Source organism: Lepeophtheirus salmonis, chromosome 1 (genome assembly GCF_016086655.4).
Source record: "Lepeophtheirus salmonis chromosome 1, UVic_Lsal_1.4, whole genome shotgun sequence".
Lineage (NCBI taxonomy): Eukaryota > Metazoa > Arthropoda > Copepoda > Siphonostomatoida > Caligidae > Lepeophtheirus > Lepeophtheirus salmonis.
In genome coordinates, this window is record NC_052131.2 from 11,444,491 (window position 1) to 11,463,588 (window position 19,098).

Consider the following 19,098-nt stretch of genomic DNA (forward strand, 5'->3'; position numbering starts at 1 on the left):
TATATGTGTTACCTATAATATAAATAAATTAGTTACATACAATCATAATGTTTATATTTTTTGGAGTTGAGGCAACAATGCTCATTACTTGAGTAACAACATTTGGGTTATATGTTATTTGTAATCTTGTTATTTTATTTAAATGATTATAATAACGATGTAAGGAGATTGAATGAATATATCTACTACATATTTGGTAATTTAGATTGCGAATTATTTTCTAAGCATATGTGATAAGTTAACACCCAAACAATCTTGAACCAAAATCTAGAAAGTAAGAAATGTCCAATATTTTTTAAATCATCATATATATCTACATTAAGGCGGTTTTTTTCAACTTTTTTCGAATTTCGATTACGGCTGGATCGAAAAAGTTGTGATTTCGTAAGAAAATAACCTATGCAAATTTACACAATAAGTGGGTCATCAAATTACAATTTAAACAAAATATATTTGATATTTTTTACCAACTTTCAACCATCAACATGTGGTTAGTTTCTACATAAATTGATGTGTGTATACCTAAAAGTTAAAAACAGAGGGAAGTCGACTTCAAAAAAAAAATCTTCTATAAAATGTTATAAAATGCATTGAAAACACGGGTTAAAAATTTCATTGAACGTCTTCATAAGCTTTTTCATACCAATTAAATTCGTCTTTCATTTCATATAGTTTGTAAAATAATTGCTTCATTTATTTCCAATTTTTGCTCCAAAGTCATAAATATATATATAACTGTAATATATTTTTTGTGCAAATAATTTGTTTAAAAATGATAAAATTCATGTTTGTGTTTTTTTGCAATAATTTATTATTACATAATATTAAACAAGTCATTTTTATTCATTTCACAAAATATAAACACGTATATATATCTACGTCTTAAAAATTTGTCTTGGAAATTAGTGTCAGGTATTTTTAAGTGATAATAACTCTGCAGTAAATCATATTACATGCAAAAAAATATAAAAATAATTAGTTAATATATTATAATTAACATATAAACGAATTTGGAACATTATTGAATAAAAATTGAGGGACATTGATGTTTAAGTGAAAGCGTAGTTTAATTTCAGTTATCTTATTTTTGAGGAAATATGTGGTCCAATTTTTCTAACTTTGTACATATCTCTTAATTTTTTTAAAAATAATAATGTAACTCATTCTATGAAAAAATGAGTTAATTCTGAGGTATGTGGTCAACCCCCAAGGATGTTTTGCCGTGGAATGAGCCCTAGGTCAGTTATATTTTTTAATACCTCATGTTTAAATGCAAATGAATGTACTTAAATTATGATGAATACACAGTTATTCCTTTGTAGGTACTTGAACGTGGAAATAATTTGGACACCTTGTTCACAAAAGGTACTCCTTTCAACCTTACTTATTTCTGGTAGAATGATTTATTTGTTCTATTTTAATATGTAGACGAGAGGGTCCCGTTTTTAAAGTAATTCTGATGGATATTTTTTTGTTTTTTAAACTGGATTTATCCATTTCATTATTGAGACAATCCAAAAGATCATACTTGTAAAATATTAGGTATTCTAGAAGAGTAAAAGTCCTCTCTAAAAATAGCCAATTTTGACTACAAATGTCCTTTTTTCATTGTTATTTGACCAGTAAGTACCATACCAAAAATGGTCTTGGAGCTCTTAAACATTGCGATTATGAATTTTTGCTTAGATAGTGAAGAATGTGTTAATTCAGGATTTTTTTTTCCAAAAACATGACGCTAGTGCACAGTATATTATTTATGGATCTAATGGACGTCTTCAATTGGCATCTGAAACTACCTTTATACGAGTATATTACTGTTTAAAATATTTTATACAGTGGAGTTCAAATTAATTTTATACTAAGTTTAATCACTGATTACAAGTAATTAATGTGTAAATAATATGTATGAGATTACGTGACTATCTCTTTTTTGGGCGGCAAAGTGCAAACAATAACAATGCAACCTGGCAAAAGAGACACAATTCTCAACTCATTCCATGTGAGTTACGAGTCCTTGGATATTGTTGGTCTCCTTAAATGCAACTGCGTGACGGTCTTCAATATCAAGTTCCAAGGCTATCCACAGTATCAATAATAAGTTCCATTCATCAAGATTCGACATAAAATTACCCTCACCATGTGTTACATTTTTGTTGATTTCAGACTAGGTTCCCAAACTCCCCGGATCGAAATCCTTGTGATTATTATCTTAAGGAAAAGATTGGAGACCCAAGACTCTAGGAACAGCCTCTATAGTTTTGCGTGCCTGGAAACGCTCTATCACCATTGTAGCAGCTGTTTTTGACCACGCAGAAGTTGATTTTGCCTATAATGCCTTCTGTGACTGTGTGGAGTAGACCTTTGCCACTAACGGAGGCCAATTTGAATAATTTCCTATCATGGCCCTTGTTAAAGGAAATTAATGCTAAATATTTTCTTTCTAAATTGTCGATTAGTTAGTTAACGTCATTTCTATTTTATGTAAATTTATTTTGAGGAGCACTTTACTTACGTTGAATTCTAATTTCTACGACAAAGTTACTGTATACCTATAATTCATATCTACCATAATTTGTAACTCATTAAATGATACATATGTATTTAATGAATACCTACCTACAATAGATAAGGAGTGAAGTGTGTTGTCCATACAGCCCGTTTTCCACCATTATATTTTTGTGATGATTTACTTTCACACCCACAAAGTGTTCAAAGAACTACTCCAAAGTTACTAAGGATTCTCTTAGGAGATCATGAAAAATATGTGTACATACATACTTAAAGACGTAACAACGCCCAAGTTGAAGTCCATAGAAATGCATACCATTTCCTTCTAAATTTGTATTTGTGTAGGTTTAAATTAATTGTTATTTATGACAACATTAGGTCCTAATCATTTTTAAGAGATAGAGAGTGCCTAACGAAAAAGTCAGATTATATTAGGCCATAGCTATAAAAAATAATGAAACCACATAAACATGATAAGTTTCTGCATACATTTTCTTCGTTAAGGTTCCATTTTTTGTCCGCTAGGGGTGGTATGAATGACTAATTAACAACCAACGATGTAACCTTCATCAATTCGTCCTATTAATTGGAATAACATTCTATATTAAATCTCTGAACCTTTCTTTTTAAAAAAAAAGAGATGAAAAGTTGTGAAAAATTGGGACATAAATGTGTGATGAAATGAAATCTAAATTTTGTTCTCATACTGAAAAACTATTAATTAAATAATATTGAGTCATTTATCCTTTATTTTTCCTAATATCGTTAAACAATCTTATTTCCATAGTGTATGTAGACAATGAATTAACTATTTTAATGGAAAGACTAAGATATTTTTGTCTAAGTATTCTCCATTTCTCGTCCCAAATCGATCAAATATATACATATATTGTACAAATATAGCCATTTTTACGAATTTTTGCGTATATTTAGTTTGATTAATTTCAAATATGACAGTTTAAGTGTTATTAAATGCGGACGTTAAGTCTTTTTTATTTATTTTTAAAGCCATTTGAAAAAGTTTCATAAAGGATTTATTTTAATAGTAGAAATATCAACTATGAGCCCTCAGAGTCAGACGTCAGTGAAAATGTTCTATAAGGTAACATTTGAACAGAACATACATAATTACGTCACATAGACTCTCTGATCCTTTATTTTTCCCTTCGTTTAAGTCCGTAGAAAAACCAACGAAATAACCAAAATAAATTCACAGCATTCTTGAAATATTTGAATGAAAGGCTTAAACGTTTGTTTATATTGGACTCTTTTTTTTCCTTCTCTCTCTTTCTTTCGTTGTCTGGTTTTTATCTACCTATCTTCAAATAAATGCCTTAGTATTTACGCACACACACACACACACAAAACTAATAAACTCGAATGAGCTTGTTTCATATATTATATAGTATTTTTTTTTTCCTAGTCAAGGCATTGTTGACATTCTTGAGGGCAATTGAAAAAGTAATTATGGATATTATATACCTATGTTTCCTTACTCATTCTAAATACATGGATAGTAGTGTTGTTCAAATTGGTGCCGATGTGCAGACGTATATTAAACGGTAAAACGGGATCTCTGGAGAGAATCCATACTATGGGGCTTATTCATTCTAAATACATGGGTAGAAGATATAAGGGTTTTTCATTTAATGGGCAGTTCTCTTTCAGTGGGATCCAGGGAAATACATTTTAAAACAAGAATGACCACTCGATTGAGCGCAAAACCTTTGTCCAAAATGAAATTGATTTGTGTATCTTTATTTGTTTCAAAATTATGGTCGATTAGGCATTTTGTACCTTTTGTGTTATCGTGAACTCTCACAATTTAATGGCCTCTTACTCAAACCATATATAATCTTCGTAACAAGTTTGATCAAAATCAATTTGTAACTTTTCCCGAAATCCTGGTGACTAACTAAGACACAATAAGAGGCAAAAACATAATCTCTGTTCAACTTCGCTGCGGAGGTAATTACGAGATCCGGATATAGCATTCCCGTTACGTTATTAAATAATAAATACTGTGAAATTGAAGAATATTTTAAGCTGGTCCTACCTACAACTATAAATCATGGGGAGAAACGAAGACCAATTCATCAAAATTTGTACTAGGTATATAAATTCTCAATTTTAATATTCTTTATTTTCATCCTTATCAGTAATAGTAAGAGCGGTGCTTTAACTGAAATCGCAGGTCCAGTTATTTTGAATTCTGAAATCCGATCGAAAAAAACAAACAAATAGTTAGTGAGGAACAAGCTCATTTTTGGTTGGTTATATGTAATTAAATGAAACTTATATGATTGAGTAATTAAATTCGGCATTTCCCGGCAAAACTGGATCCCGGGATTCTGAGAGAAATATCTATATACATATATAATGAGTAAAGTGATATTGGAAGAAGACACTCCAGTATTTTGTTTTGTTGTTTTCTACCTTTGAATTTATTCTTGGAACGCCAATGGAGACATTATATTAGGTATATAATATTTAATTGCGAATACATACATTTCTTGAAATGGAGTTGTTTTTGTGTTCAATCATTTTGCGACCATGCATATCTTTTTTCTTTCTTTCTATTTGCTAACTTAATAGTAAATTATTGAAAATAAAAAGTTATCTATGCAATGCAAAACAAACAGGGTGATTATAAATATTAAATCATTTTTGTTTGAGTTCATATACGTACAAGTACATATTAGGTGATCATTTGAAAGTCGAGCTATACAGTACTCACGGTATAAATTCATCAACGGAGATTATGACAATATACGGTCAATGGAGTTGTTAATAAAACATAAATGATTAACATTAGTCCATTTATGACGACAATTCTCTTGAAGTAATTTTGACTCATGAACATTTTAACATTCTTTATTTTGATATAAATAAAAGTATTATATATATTTTTTTTCACTTTTTCCAAATGTATTGTAAATATACACCGGCAGGGATTTCTTACCATCCAGTCAGTCTAATTTAAAATAAAAGTTTTACCAAATCACAACACAATATGACGAATCAACAGAAAAACAAACTTGCTCAGAAAAAGATGTATTTGTTAAATATACATAACTTACAGTTTTAATTAAAGGTTTTTATCATCGTTTCTCCCTTCCAATGAAACGTGTTTCTGAGGCTATAAGAATCATAATACGATAATTTCAATGGATTTACACACTCAAGAGAATGTTCATAAACTTGTAAAAACATTTTTTTTCAATTATTTTTCATTTTGATGGCAAAAAGTAGTTATAATGTGTGGCAAGAAATTGTACTCTTCTAGATTAATGTGTAGAGTTAAGTAGTTTGTAAGGAAAGAATTACAAACTACCAAAAAATTAGAAAAGGAAAAACGGTTGTTGCATGTGCTCTTTCTTTATTTTAGTTGATTATTTAATGGGTCGTTGTAGTGTAATCATCTCCCTCTGAAATAAGATTCTCCTCTATCTTGGCTGTAAAAAAACAAAAACACATAATAAAATAAATATTTATGAATTTATATATAATTACAATATTTTCCCTGCACTAATCCTATTTTCAATGTAGAATGTACCCCTATTTTAGCTATAATTCATTTTCTCCCGCTAACATTATATAATAGGCAGCTGATATCAACAAGGGTTTTAATTCAATAAATCATATGTTTCGCTCTCCCCTTCCCCTATTACTGTTTTTTTTCATGACAAACTACTCAATTAAATTAATGGGTTAGCATAAAAAATAATATTGATGGGTTAATCCAGTTTCAAACTTCTAAAGAAACTCAAACAGAGTAAGGTTTTATCTTAGCTGCTTAGAGTCATCTTGGGAACATCCTTTCAGGCTTTGTATATTAGCCCTAAATATGGAAAAGTTCCTTACAAAAGTCAATTAAAGTTAAACTAGCTTTATTGGTAACTGTGTAACGGTGATTTTCTATACAACAACGACAACAAACCAACAAATGTGTTAAAAGCAGAAGTAGTCCGTAGATATCTTTTTCTTGAAGGTGAATTTGTTAAAACCCATTAATAAAGATACGGTGTTTTTTTTTCCGCAGATTAATACATTAATGTATGTTTGTACATACATTTATAACGATATCTCTTCTCATAGAGCTCCACCCTAATGAATGAATCTCCCCCCTTTCTCTACATATATAAACGTATACCCAAAAATAGCTCTTTAAAAGGGAGATCCTTTCATTAAGGAGCTCAATTAAAGCAAGTCTCCTTAATTGTCTTCTTATCCCTTCCTTCTTTTAGATAATGTGGAATTGAATCTTGATAAGACCTAATGTTGGCAATATCTACTCTCAACGAAAAAGCAAGAACCACCGGGAGGCATGAGTCAGACATGACGTACTCATCATAGTGTTATCTTAAATAGTATGGGCCCATGTATGAGTGTTGAATGTCTACGTTTTAGAGTCGATATTTTTCCTTATTTCAAAATATCACCGAAAGTTTTTGATTTTTGAAAGAATTATAGTTCTGGTTAGGTAGTTAGTGTCATAGAGAAATAATTGAATGATAATAATGATGCAGCATTATTATCACTCACGTCATTAATTGCATCATAATTAAGGGAATCACTATTTTGGGGGCTCCATGTTGATATTTTTACTACTTAAAATGGGCAAATTTCTAATAAATATTCATGAAACTTCATCAAATGGCTTTAAGAGTAAAAAAATAAAAAAGACTTAATATGTGCGTGATAAATGATAAACACTGACATTTGAATTCAATCAAAGTAATATATACTAAGAATGGGTAGAATTTTACAAATTTGTTTTATCGATTAGGGACAAGAAAATTAGGATAATTTGAGAAAAACACCTAATACTTCCTATTTTAATGGTTAAGTTTTATACGGAAATAAGATAATATAACGATGTATTAACATATTTTTAGTACATTTTCGTACCGTTGTCTCAGTCCTTGTTTATTCAGTTGTGTCTAGTCCAGTCTTAGGGCTGATCCCATCAGTCCTTGGGATCAGTCCTTTGGACTGTCAGTAGTCGATTTCAATACAAAAATAGGAAATAAAGTTGAGTGACGTCATCAGGGACGGAAATTTGTCAGTTTTAAGATTGATGTGCGGGACTGAATTGTATTGGACATAGACTGACCTGACTGGACTACTGTCTTCAGTCCTGAATAAGGATCAGCACAACACTACATCTTAGGCTAAGATATAAAACAAAACTAGGTAATAGAGGGATACAATTTTAATAGACATGAAGCTTTAAGTCTGTTTATTGTTGGTTTCATTTTGACATCCAATCACTACTTTTCTTATTGTTAATGAAAAAAGGGTTTTCATTGCTTTCAAATTTGGTTGTTTAAGTCCCCAAAAAGCAACAATTCCTTAACCTTGAATTTAACTTTGATCATATGGAGGACTGAGCTATACCATACCGAGACAAAACTGTAATGGACTGCAGTTATCAGTCCTTAAATAAGGATCGACATAAAACTACTTACAACGGATACAATTACTTCTGAAAATTATTGTTGTATTCACAATACTCTTAATTTATTTTGTGGACCCACAGCTCAAATACATCAATACTAATTTTATTAGCCAGTACAATAAATTCATAATTATTAATATACGTGAAGGTAAATATCAGTGAAGACCGAATAAAGTAGTTTTGTTCAAACCGGTAATAGGATCGAATACATTCATTCGAGTTTAGTACGATTATCCATTATTTTCTGAAGGGAGGCAATTAAAAAGACTATAAATTTTTGAATACCTCATCTTATTTTTGACATGAAAACGGCACTATTAAAAAAAATGTACATAATTGGAATCAAAATAAGCATCTTGTACCATTTATATCCCATACCTAGGGGTCAAATGTTTCCATATTTTAGGTTATATTTAATCTATTAAAAAACAAAAGTGGACGGTGCCATTTGAAGCAAGCTTCTCAGACACGTACATAAGTGTTTGCATAATTAAATATTTTATATTTTTTTCCTAGTAACTCCATGCTTTTTTTTTGTGATTACTTTACCCTTATTTCAGATTTGAATGCACGTTTTATCCAGAATATTCAAAATATTTATTTTTTTAAATGTTCCTTTCATTGGTCAGATGGAGTTGCACTGATTAAGTATGTTATAAGTAGACATTATAGTATTACAATTACTTCATCTGACCTAGGAATAGTCTTTGAAGTCCATATATGTACATTAATTATATTTCTTTTTCTAGGAATGACTGAGTATCGAACCTACACACATCGAGTTCAAGAGAATAAGTTCTCCCGAGCTCGTTGTCCATTTAGCTACGTCGTTTTATACTCTATTTCTCATTACTTTAACTCTATGACGTCATATAAACTATATTTGACACAAGATATTTGGAATCCTTGATTTTAGCAGTTCTTGGGCTTAAAAACTTAATGTATATAATTGTAATTATATGATAAACAGATAATTAAACAGAAACTAATGTCTTAATTTTCGTACTTAAGGCATTCTAGCGTCACAAACTAAAAATTGGTTTTGTAAACTGAATGTAACTAACTGACTATACTTTATAATGTTTATTTAAAAAAATGAATGCATTTCTCAATAAAACACACATAAAATTAGTTACTTTCAGTATACAAAACCAATTTTTTACCAAAAGTTCAAAAATCTTTATATAAATATTAATCAAAAATCCTTTGTTTTGAACAATTTTCTTAGAAATGAACAATTTATCTAATTTCAATTGTCGACATTTAAAACAAATAAAATATTCCCATCTCAGATGTATAATAACTCTCCTTATTGTTTAAAGGCTCATATTGATCAACAATCAAGTTTGGGGGCATTGATGACGCCATTTTGGATTATAAGTACGTTTTTTTGAAGTCTCCCTGTACCCTAACATAATGAATTTTCTATTTTTTTTTTTGCTATTCTTTGTGTTTTTGTTTGTTTTTGCAATTTGCATATATTTGATTAAAATTATATTTGTATCTTATATTTTATTCTTATCATTATTTTTTTTTGCATTGAAGAAATATCATTTGGGGAGAAAAGTGTTTTTGGCGGTACCTTATACAAACTCACCTATTTGTTTATTTAATCATAAGACCAAAAACAAACATATATTGACTTATAAGTTTGTTATTCCCTTCACAATATTAATCATTATACATACATAGATTATACCAGTGGTTTTCTAACTGTATGTCCCATAGCTTTTTCAGGTGCGCTCTGTAACATTCCTGAAACATCAATTCTATAAGAATATATAGAGGGGAGAAAATGAGTATATGATCCCTTGCCGATTTTGTAATTTTGCCCACTGACAAAGAAAATAAAATGCTACAATTTTAATGGTAAGCTTATTTTAATAGTGAGAGACATTATATAAACAAAAAAAAGTATTTGTTGAAAGAAAAATGCTGTGTATAACCCCAGGAAACCCATCCCCTTCGTTAAGCATGGGGGTGGAAACATTATGTTCTGTGGGAGTTTCTCTGCTTAGGGTGAACTACGACTTCGTCTTATCGAAAGGATGATCGACGAGGCCATATCCCGGGAAATCTTTGTCGAGAGCATCCTTCCGTCAGAGTAATACGCTTCAAATGGGTCGTGGATGGGTCTTCCTACACGACAAGGATTCCGAAAATACGGCGAACGCAACAAAGGAGTGACTTGGGAGGAAGTGCATTAAGGTCATTGAGTGGACTAGCTAGTATTCAGACTCAATCCCATAGAAAATCTTTATTCACTGCCCAACTTACAAAATCAGCAAGGGATCAAATACTTAATTCTATATCTATACAGTATTAGTCATATTTTGTATACAGTGTGTCAGCAAGTATTTGTTATATTATAAATGTGCTCAGGATATATAAAGTTTAGGAACCACTCCATTATACTGTCCCGTTTTTCTGTTTATATTTTTCTTCCCTTGTACTAAGACGTTTTCTGTAGGGGACTTTGGCAAAGTTTGAGGTCTCTCAGGCTTTTTTTTGGCGTTGTGCAGATACCCAAGAATTTTAGCTGTAGTTTAAAATCTTTCTTTAATTTAAGAAACTTAAGTTGGCTCCGATATTCCCTTTCAAAATAAAATAAATAAATTTTGGCTACTTTAAGTGGAATTTATGGCACTGCCAAAGGGTTAAGTAGAATAATTTGTTGATAGAAATTGGTGATAATTCGTCGTAATTTAGAAAAGCATTCAACACTCTATTTTGAAAAAAAAAAAAAAATCATTGTAGCTTCCTTTTTTGTTGACAGACCAAAAATAATTTCAATCTTATCCATCAAACGACATTTTCAAAAGAGGGTTTAACACTTAGGTTTTGCACAAATAATAATAATATATTAACTTTGTCCACACCTGGTACTTTACATATTATGAGCCGTTATCATTTGGTCACTTTGCTTTATACATATATGCCTTCATAATATCATTACATTTTTTTTTGTAGAAATGACTCATAAAGATACACGTATCATTAAAGCAATGTTTTACATTCCTGAAGATTTGACAGCTGGTCAAAATATGATTTTAATTACATCTTTGAATTTTTCCCCCATCAAGAAAAAAAAAACACCCAAAATCTGTTGGTTGTAATTCAATTCTATCAAACTATTCCCATTTAATTCATTTTTCATTGTTTAACAAGAAATATTGAACTATTAATTGATTTTATTTTGAAAGAGCATATTGGGGCCAAATTAATATTCTTAAATTAAATAAAGATTTTAAACTACAGCTAAATTCTTGGTTATCTAAACTCATCCTACAAATTTGAAGACAAAGCCTAAAATTGACTCAGTTATAAACCAATCAGTATTTAGTATACTTATAAGAGGCAAATATGATTTTTATTGGATCCATTCTTGTAATCCGAAATAGAAAAAAAAGACATGAAATGAGTTGGTAGTCAGCCAAATTTTTTTAAATTGTGGGCTATTCTACATGTAGTTGTTTGAAGCCTAACAAAGTATAATTTAAGTTTAGTCAATCAACGTTCATTACGCTGAAAAAATGTAAAACAATATTATTTGCATTGTTTCTCTTAACCTTTCCTAAAAAAAGTAAGTAAAAAGGACCAAAATGAGTGATTAGTCAAACAATTTTTCACAACAATGGGACTATTTATCATAAATTGTATACAACTTAAAGTGTACTAATTCAATTTTAATTCATTATGGCTAAAACCACAAATAAGTGCCCAAATATTCAAAATGGGTTGGTAGTCAGCCAATTATTCCCAGCTATAAGAATATTCATCATTAAATTGTTTAAAGCTATACTCTAGCTAATTTAAATATATAAATATAAAATGAGGACATTTCCTGGGAAATAAGGACATTTAGTCATCCCACTTATAGGAGCAAAAACCCCAAAAAACACTCATTGTCATCTTCGCTAAGTAGTGTGCAGGGCCTGTTAAGAAGTAAACAAAGCAACAGCTCACAAGGAAAAAGATTTGGCAACCCTGTTATATAGGATAAAGGTAACTTCGTATAAAACATATTCGTATAAGGACAATTCGTATTAAACATTTTCCTATAAGGACATTTCGTATAAAAACAATTTTGGGTAAAACCATTTCGTATAAATTTATGAGAAAACGGTTCATATACTTTATGAATTGTCATTTTATACTCCGAATATTGGGCGTGTTTTGGAGTACCGGCAATACGACCAAGATCCTTGTATAACACCGGCCCCAATTGTACCCCGAATGTTGGGGGTGTTTTCAGGTACCGATAGGTTCCAAAACAGGATGCAACCCATAGCCGATACTTGAAGAACATACTAAGAGCACCCCACCATCCCCAAATAAACCCCGAACATATAGAAGATTATAATTTTCAGCCAATAAGAACTAAAAAACACCGCCAAAGATTCGGGGTAAAATTGGGAGGTCGTGAAGGGCTTTTAATTGTTTTCTAAAGTTTTGGTGGTACGTTGCATCCCGCTTTGGGACCTGGCAGTACCCGAAAGCACCCCCTTATATTCGGTGTACAATTAAGGGTTTGTGATGACCTCTTAGTAGTTACTTAATTATCGCCGGTACCCGAAAATACCCCAACATTCGGGGTACAAAATGATAATTCATAAAGCCTATTAATGTTTCCTCATAAATTTATACAAAATCGTTTTATACGAAATTGTTATTATACGAAATGTCCTTATATGGAAATGTTTTATACGAATTATCCTTACACGAATATGTTTTATACGAAGTTACCGTACACCGTTTAGTATTTCATTAATTACGAGCATATTGACGAGGATTTTAAGCTCGTTATAATTATATATATATGTATTATGTTCAATTAGACAAACTTTCTTCATATTTTATGCTTCGGTCTTATGATACCGTTATCATCATTTTTACAAATCTATTCATATTATTTATCGATTGACAGTTGCTGCATATATATTATAGTGGCCCTTAGAAATCACTTTTTCTCATTTTACTCTTTCATTTTGTTTCCTTCATAATATAACTTCACTGTGCAAAATATTTTTGACTTTAATTAATATTTAATGGTGGCCCTGGCTTCTTATTGTTCATCCTTATGTTGAAAAATTAGTTGCAAAATTAAATTATCCCAAATTTTTAATAATAGCATGAAGTTACAATACTAACTGTGTCTGTAAGGATGAGTACATTTTATATCAATATTCAATCCTTTTTAACATAATCAATTAGATTATTTAATATTGCTTGTATTACAAAGTACATTATCTAAAATAAGAACAATTATTTGGTGCACTTTTTAACTTCTCAGTAGTCGTAGAACATTAATTACCTCCGCAAACGAAATTGAAGAGAAGTTTAGTTTATAGTCCTTTGTTTTTCGTTAGTCAGCAGAAAAACAGAAAAAAGTTACGGATCGATTATGATCACACTTGGTGCGAAGATTATATATGGCCACAGGAAGAGGCAATTCAATTTTGATAGATCTAGTTCAAAGGTGAAAGTAAAACAAAACGTAGAAAATGTATAATTGACCATAGCTTTGGAAAAAATTGAGATACATAACTCAATTAAATTTTAAGGGGAGTTTTTTGGCGCTTTACCGAGTGCCATTCTAGAATATTCTATTTTTCATTTTTGTTTAAAAATAAAAACATATGCAAATGCAAATAAATTTACAATTTCTGACATAAGTTTGAGAGCCAAAGGCGGGCACTTCTGAATGTCCCTCAAATGTTACAATTTTGGGCACAAAAATATATTATTACTAAGTGAACTGATTGAGAGGGTGAGAAAATTTATTTATGTATTTTTCAACTACAAACGAGAGCCACCCTAATATACATTTTTTCAACTAAAAAAACCTTTAAAAAAATGCATTTGAGTGAATTTAATTTGTGTCTTATCGATATTACGTATTTTTTTTTCTAAAAATGATCATGAGAAACAATGGACTTCTTGTTTGTGTCGTCATATTTATGCAGCACCATGTTACGTAGGTGCCACTGACTAACAAAATTACTGACGAATAATAATAATAAAAATAAAGATTGGTTAGTCTGATTAGTTTTACTTTGAGTCTCTATAGGAAAATCTTTTAAACAATGTATAATCCATCAAGAAATATATTTTTTAAAGAAAGAAAATAGATGGGCTTATCTATCTTGTGAGGGGATAAAGGTTGATGCATTGATTTTTAGCCTTTATTCAGGTTTTTTTTTGTTGAAAACACAAAAAAAAATCTTACCAACATGTATATGCTTTGATTTGTAAAGCAACAACAAAGTCTACATGGACATTTAAATATATAAGAAAAATATTCCCTTAAATAGTTTTTTTCTTCTTCTCTGAGATGGAATTAGGATAATGTTATTTTCTAACGGTAGATGACGTAATTTTGGAGAACTTTATTTGAAAAACAATCTCGAACACAAATCAAGAAAAGTTTAAATGTCTAATATATATTTTTACTTCATATATACCTTAATAGGTCCAATTGGTCAATTATAGGCTATGTATTCGTCTAGGATGTGTTGAGATATCTAAGATTATTGACATTAGATTTATTTCCTTTTAAATAAAATGTATCAATTCATAATTATTTCTTTATAACGATACATTTTTGCTACTTTAATTACAATTTGCCACCCCTTCAAATGATTAAGTAGAGTAATTTATTTACAGGAACTGATGATAAGTTGTCCAAAAATACTATTGTAATCAATAAAAATTATGCCATCTTGCTTTTGTGTTGACATTTTGTGTACATATAGGACCTTTAAACGTTGTTTTTTTAATGAAACATATAAATGAGTTTTCAATGACATCACAGAATACTTAATAATTTAATAAAGCCACGCCATGCTAGAGGTGTAGTAATGTAGTTATAAAAATAGAAACAATTTTTTTAGGCCTAAATATTAAATACATTTTTGTAGCAACATAGCACGTCGTTTGTTATTAGATCTCTCAACCTATCCTCCAAAAAATGAAACAGAAAAAGGTTCTCTAATCAATTGAGTAATTCTTTTCAACTATGAAATTATTATTCAATATTTATGTCATATTCTTTTCATATCCAAACTTTCCTCAAAAAAAAAAAAAAAAAAAAAAAAAAAAAATTCATTTGGTGTAGGAGATCATTTTAAGGTGCTTTACAGGAACTGATTATTACTCAACTAGTCGACTTTTAGAATGCTAGTTAAAGGAAAAAATGCAGAAATATCTACAGCTGATAAGAAATACATAGTATTTTTTGTGTTAGTGAGGTAACAACATACTTGTGGGGAATTACTCATAGCTCAACAATAGATTGCTTCAGTTCAACTTATCAACGTTCAGAACACAGATAAGGTGGAAAAAAGTAAAAAAAATCGACCGCTAATAATAAATACAGTGTAAATTTGTACATGTTAGTAAGGTAATGGCTTCCAAGATGCCGACTTCCAGAATATTACGCTATGTAAAACGCTCTATAATATATGAAACAACATTAAATTTATAACATTGAGGAACTTTGATCTTGAAAATGAAATGTGTATTATTACAATAATAGGGAATAATAATAATTATTTTAAATGATAGTTACTTAAATATGTGTACAAAGATTTGGTTCAAGATATTTTACGAAATGTACCACATACATATATATAATACTTTATTTTTTTAATTTTTATCATATTTTATATCTTACAACTCTTCAAATGTAGATATTTGTGTCTCAAAAGGCCCTCTACCAATTAGCGGATTTGTAATTTATATAGTTTGCTCCCACATGTTTGCTATGCACTTTGATCATAAATATCATTTATATATAATCATAATTAAAATAACAGATTCTTCTTGACTCTTTTTTAGGCTCCTCTCTCATATCCACTGTTAACATCAAATCACTTGGACCCCCTCGCTCAACAGCTGCTTTAATTGGCGTTCCCTCAAGTCAAACACTTTATTTAAGGTATCTGGATCTCTCGGATTGCACACGTCTCACAGACACTGGACTTGATAACGTGGTTCGAAATGCTCCACATCTACAGTTCCTGTATTTGCGAAGGTGTCTAAATCTTACAGGTAGGAGAGACAAATAATCCAAGAACTAGTCTACTAATTTTTTTTCGCCTTTTGATTAAAATGATGTGTTACTGATAGCTTTTACCACAAGAATCATGAAATACCTTTTTAATCTACATTTTTTGGTTTTGTGGCCAAAATGAGTATTTGTTTGCAAAATATTTTTTGCAATTTTTACATGATTTAGTGTTATTTTTCGCTTTAAGAGACCTAAAAAAAAAAAGAAGATATAAATATAGTTTGTAGGTACATATTTCCAGATTCAGAAAATATTTTATTTATTTCTTTATCTTTTTCTCAATCAGAGAAAATGTCTTGTAATTTTACATAAAAATTGACATTTTCTTGGAAAGTTTAAACAATTTTTTAATTTTTATAAATGTACAAAAATTATAATTTAGCGTTAAGTTAAGAAACACAAATTTATAATATATAAAAGTGTACATTAAGAAATATTATATTCTAATAGTTATTTAAGATTTGTTACTTGGAAAAAACTTTTCGTGGTGATGTGTCTCGGGTATTTAGTATAATCGGTTTTGGTTCTACATAGTTGGGATATTCTGGATTTTGACCAAAAAATGGTTATAACCGTCTTGAAAAAAATCTTATCAACGCGTGCGACGGAATGAAGTTTCCAAGACGAGTCGTGAGTCATAAAAGACAACTACAAGTCTAGTCAATTTGTTGATCTTGGACAAGAACCAATTTGACAGTGGAACCTAAGAATTGAACAGAGATTAGTAATATAAATATTATTTTCCTCAGCTCTAAATTGTTCTGTTCCGGCACCGAGAACCGAAAAGTTATATAAATTATCCTAATTTAAAAAAAAAACTACTTTTATCTAAAAATATGAGCCAGTATTAATCATTACTATCAAGGCTCATTGATTGTATATAAAATAGTGCTCATTGTGTACCACAAAAAGAGAAACTTTGGCCATTAAATGTTATTTTGTATATTTTTCGAGGTAAAAACAATCTAAAACACACCTTTTCAGTCCAAAGGCAAAAATTTGTTGACTTGTATTATTGAATCATTCATGATAATGAAATGGGATATGACTATAAAATATAACTGATTGGCTTTGCTATCAAATGTTGAATGTATTTTATGAGATCTCTTAAATATAAGAAAAAACATGATTTATCTATGTTTTTGGATATACATATTATCGCCTATGACTTCATTTTAATGAGAATCTAATTTATTAGATCACTGCTATGTACATACAAAGTGTCTGTTAGTGTGCTGACTGGCATGTTAGGTAGCTTTAAACAATCTTTTTTACATATTATTATGTCTATATTTTGTGGCCTTATAAAGAATAATACTCGTAAATTTTTATGTTTTTTTTCTTGAAAAAATAAGAATTTCAAGCGCGTTTTTTTCTACAACTTACCCTTCTACATTAGTATTCTATTGTTCCTAGCACTTTAATTAATCGATTAAACTAACAACAAGGAATAAAAATAAGAGGTCTGGATAATTACTCTTGAAATTATGTGTGTGATAAAAAATAAACCAAGGGAATTGTAATTATACTCAAATTGTGTTTTTAGGCTTTATGCAACGTTTATCCTACATAATTTAGCTAATGCCTTTTTATCCCCCCCATATTACTGGTGATGCATTTTTATCAGTTTGCATATATTTATAAGCATTTAAAAAGGTAGTGGCCTTATATCAGGTTACCTTTGAAACCAGGTTTGGTATTTTGGAACAATTTATAAGTTAGAAATATTGGATTACCAGGGGCGTCCACAGGATTATATATATTTTTTGGGAGGATAGGCTTGGTTTGTTTGGAATTTTTTGAAAATAAATATACAAAAATCTAAATTTTATTGAAAAATTTTGAAAAATAGAAATGGAAAAAATAATTTAAAAAGTTGAATATTTTGGAAAAAAATTTAAAAAATCAAATTAAAAATATTTATATCCATTCTTAAAAAATTTAAAAAATCAACTGTTCACAAAAAATGAAATTTTTTGGAAGAAAAATTCAAATATTAAATTAGTAAGGAGTATATCCCTAATAATGATTCAAATCTTAGCAATTTTTTAATCTACAAATAAATTTATCCTCACTTTATTCGTTTTGCCAACTTAATCCATGACATTTAAAGCAAAAAATACTTAATGCAATTATAATATTAATGACGTTTTCTTCTCTAATTGAAATCTTGTAGGTGTATTTTAGATGATCTAAATCTTTGCTTAATGTAGAACAATAAAGTAGATACCTTCTTGGATTTCACATTCCCCGGAAAATTTCGTTGAGCCGGATCCCGGGAAATATTTTTTTTTAAATATCGGGATATCGTTAGTAGATAAAAAATATTATGAAATTTAATTTTTTTTTTTTTAGTCAATTTTAATTAAGGGACACCTTTGGTATAATTTTTGTTCATTGTTTCCTTTTCATTAGTATAAAATGCACATTATATTATATGATTTATGTAACTGAGTGTACATATGTGTTGTGTCATTATTGAAACAATCTTCAACACAAATTATGAAAAGTTGAAAATCCCCTTTTATTTTTTACGTCGTATACACACAGGTAAAATAATGCATAGGCATATTTGAGTCAGTTATAGGCTTTGCATTCAAATTCGTGGGATAAGTTAAAATATTCAAGAATTTTAACCATAGTTTAAAACTTTTATTTGATTATAGAGACTAATATTGGGTATTAAACGAAGTATTTAAAATAAAGTCCATCAATTTATCATTCTTTTGTTGTGGCAAATAATTTTGGCTACTTGAAGAACAATATGTTGCACCTTCATATAATAATTTGTCATTAGAAATTGATGATAATTCGTCAAATAATTTAATGTAGACTCAATTTTGAGCATAATAATTCTAGCTTGCTTTTGTGTTGATGGGCCGCATACGGAGTAGAAAAAGAAAAGAATGGGAACTCATGATTGTTTTGTATTATTAAAGTTACATAATTCGAAATAATCACAACTTCGATGAATATGACTTTTAATCGATTAATTATTTATTTTAAATGAAACTCAATCACGGAATAATTAAATGCAGGATTTCCCGGTAACACGGGA

At 29.5% G+C, this 19,098-nt stretch overlaps 1 protein-coding gene and 1 long non-coding RNA gene across 6 annotated transcripts in view; one reads left to right on the forward strand and one right to left on the reverse strand.

Moving 5' to 3' along the window:
• LOC121116852 (uncharacterized) overlaps positions 1–19,098 on the forward strand; it is an 88,294-nt gene that overhangs the window by 23,665 nt on the left and 45,531 nt on the right. Inside the window, exon 3 of the mRNA XM_040711155.2 lies at positions 15,809–16,021. Coding sequence (XP_040567089.1) covers positions 15,809–16,021 — 213 coding nt within the window. The remainder of the gene's footprint in view (positions 1–15,808; positions 16,022–19,098) is intronic.
• Positions 1,939–17,135, reverse strand: LOC139905220 (uncharacterized). Of its 5 annotated transcripts, none has more exons than XR_011779827.1 (6): positions 17,017–17,135; positions 16,509–16,743; positions 2,998–3,087; positions 2,617–2,917; positions 2,513–2,549; positions 1,939–2,405 (listed from the first exon to the last, which is right to left on the reverse strand). It is a non-coding gene; the product is annotated as an uncharacterized lncRNA (long non-coding RNA). The 5 variants fall into 5 exon arrangements; XR_011779828.1 differs by having other exon boundaries at positions 1,939–2,440; XR_011779825.1 differs by lacking the exon at positions 1,939–2,405 and having other exon boundaries at positions 2,410–2,549; positions 2,617–2,717; positions 2,775–2,917.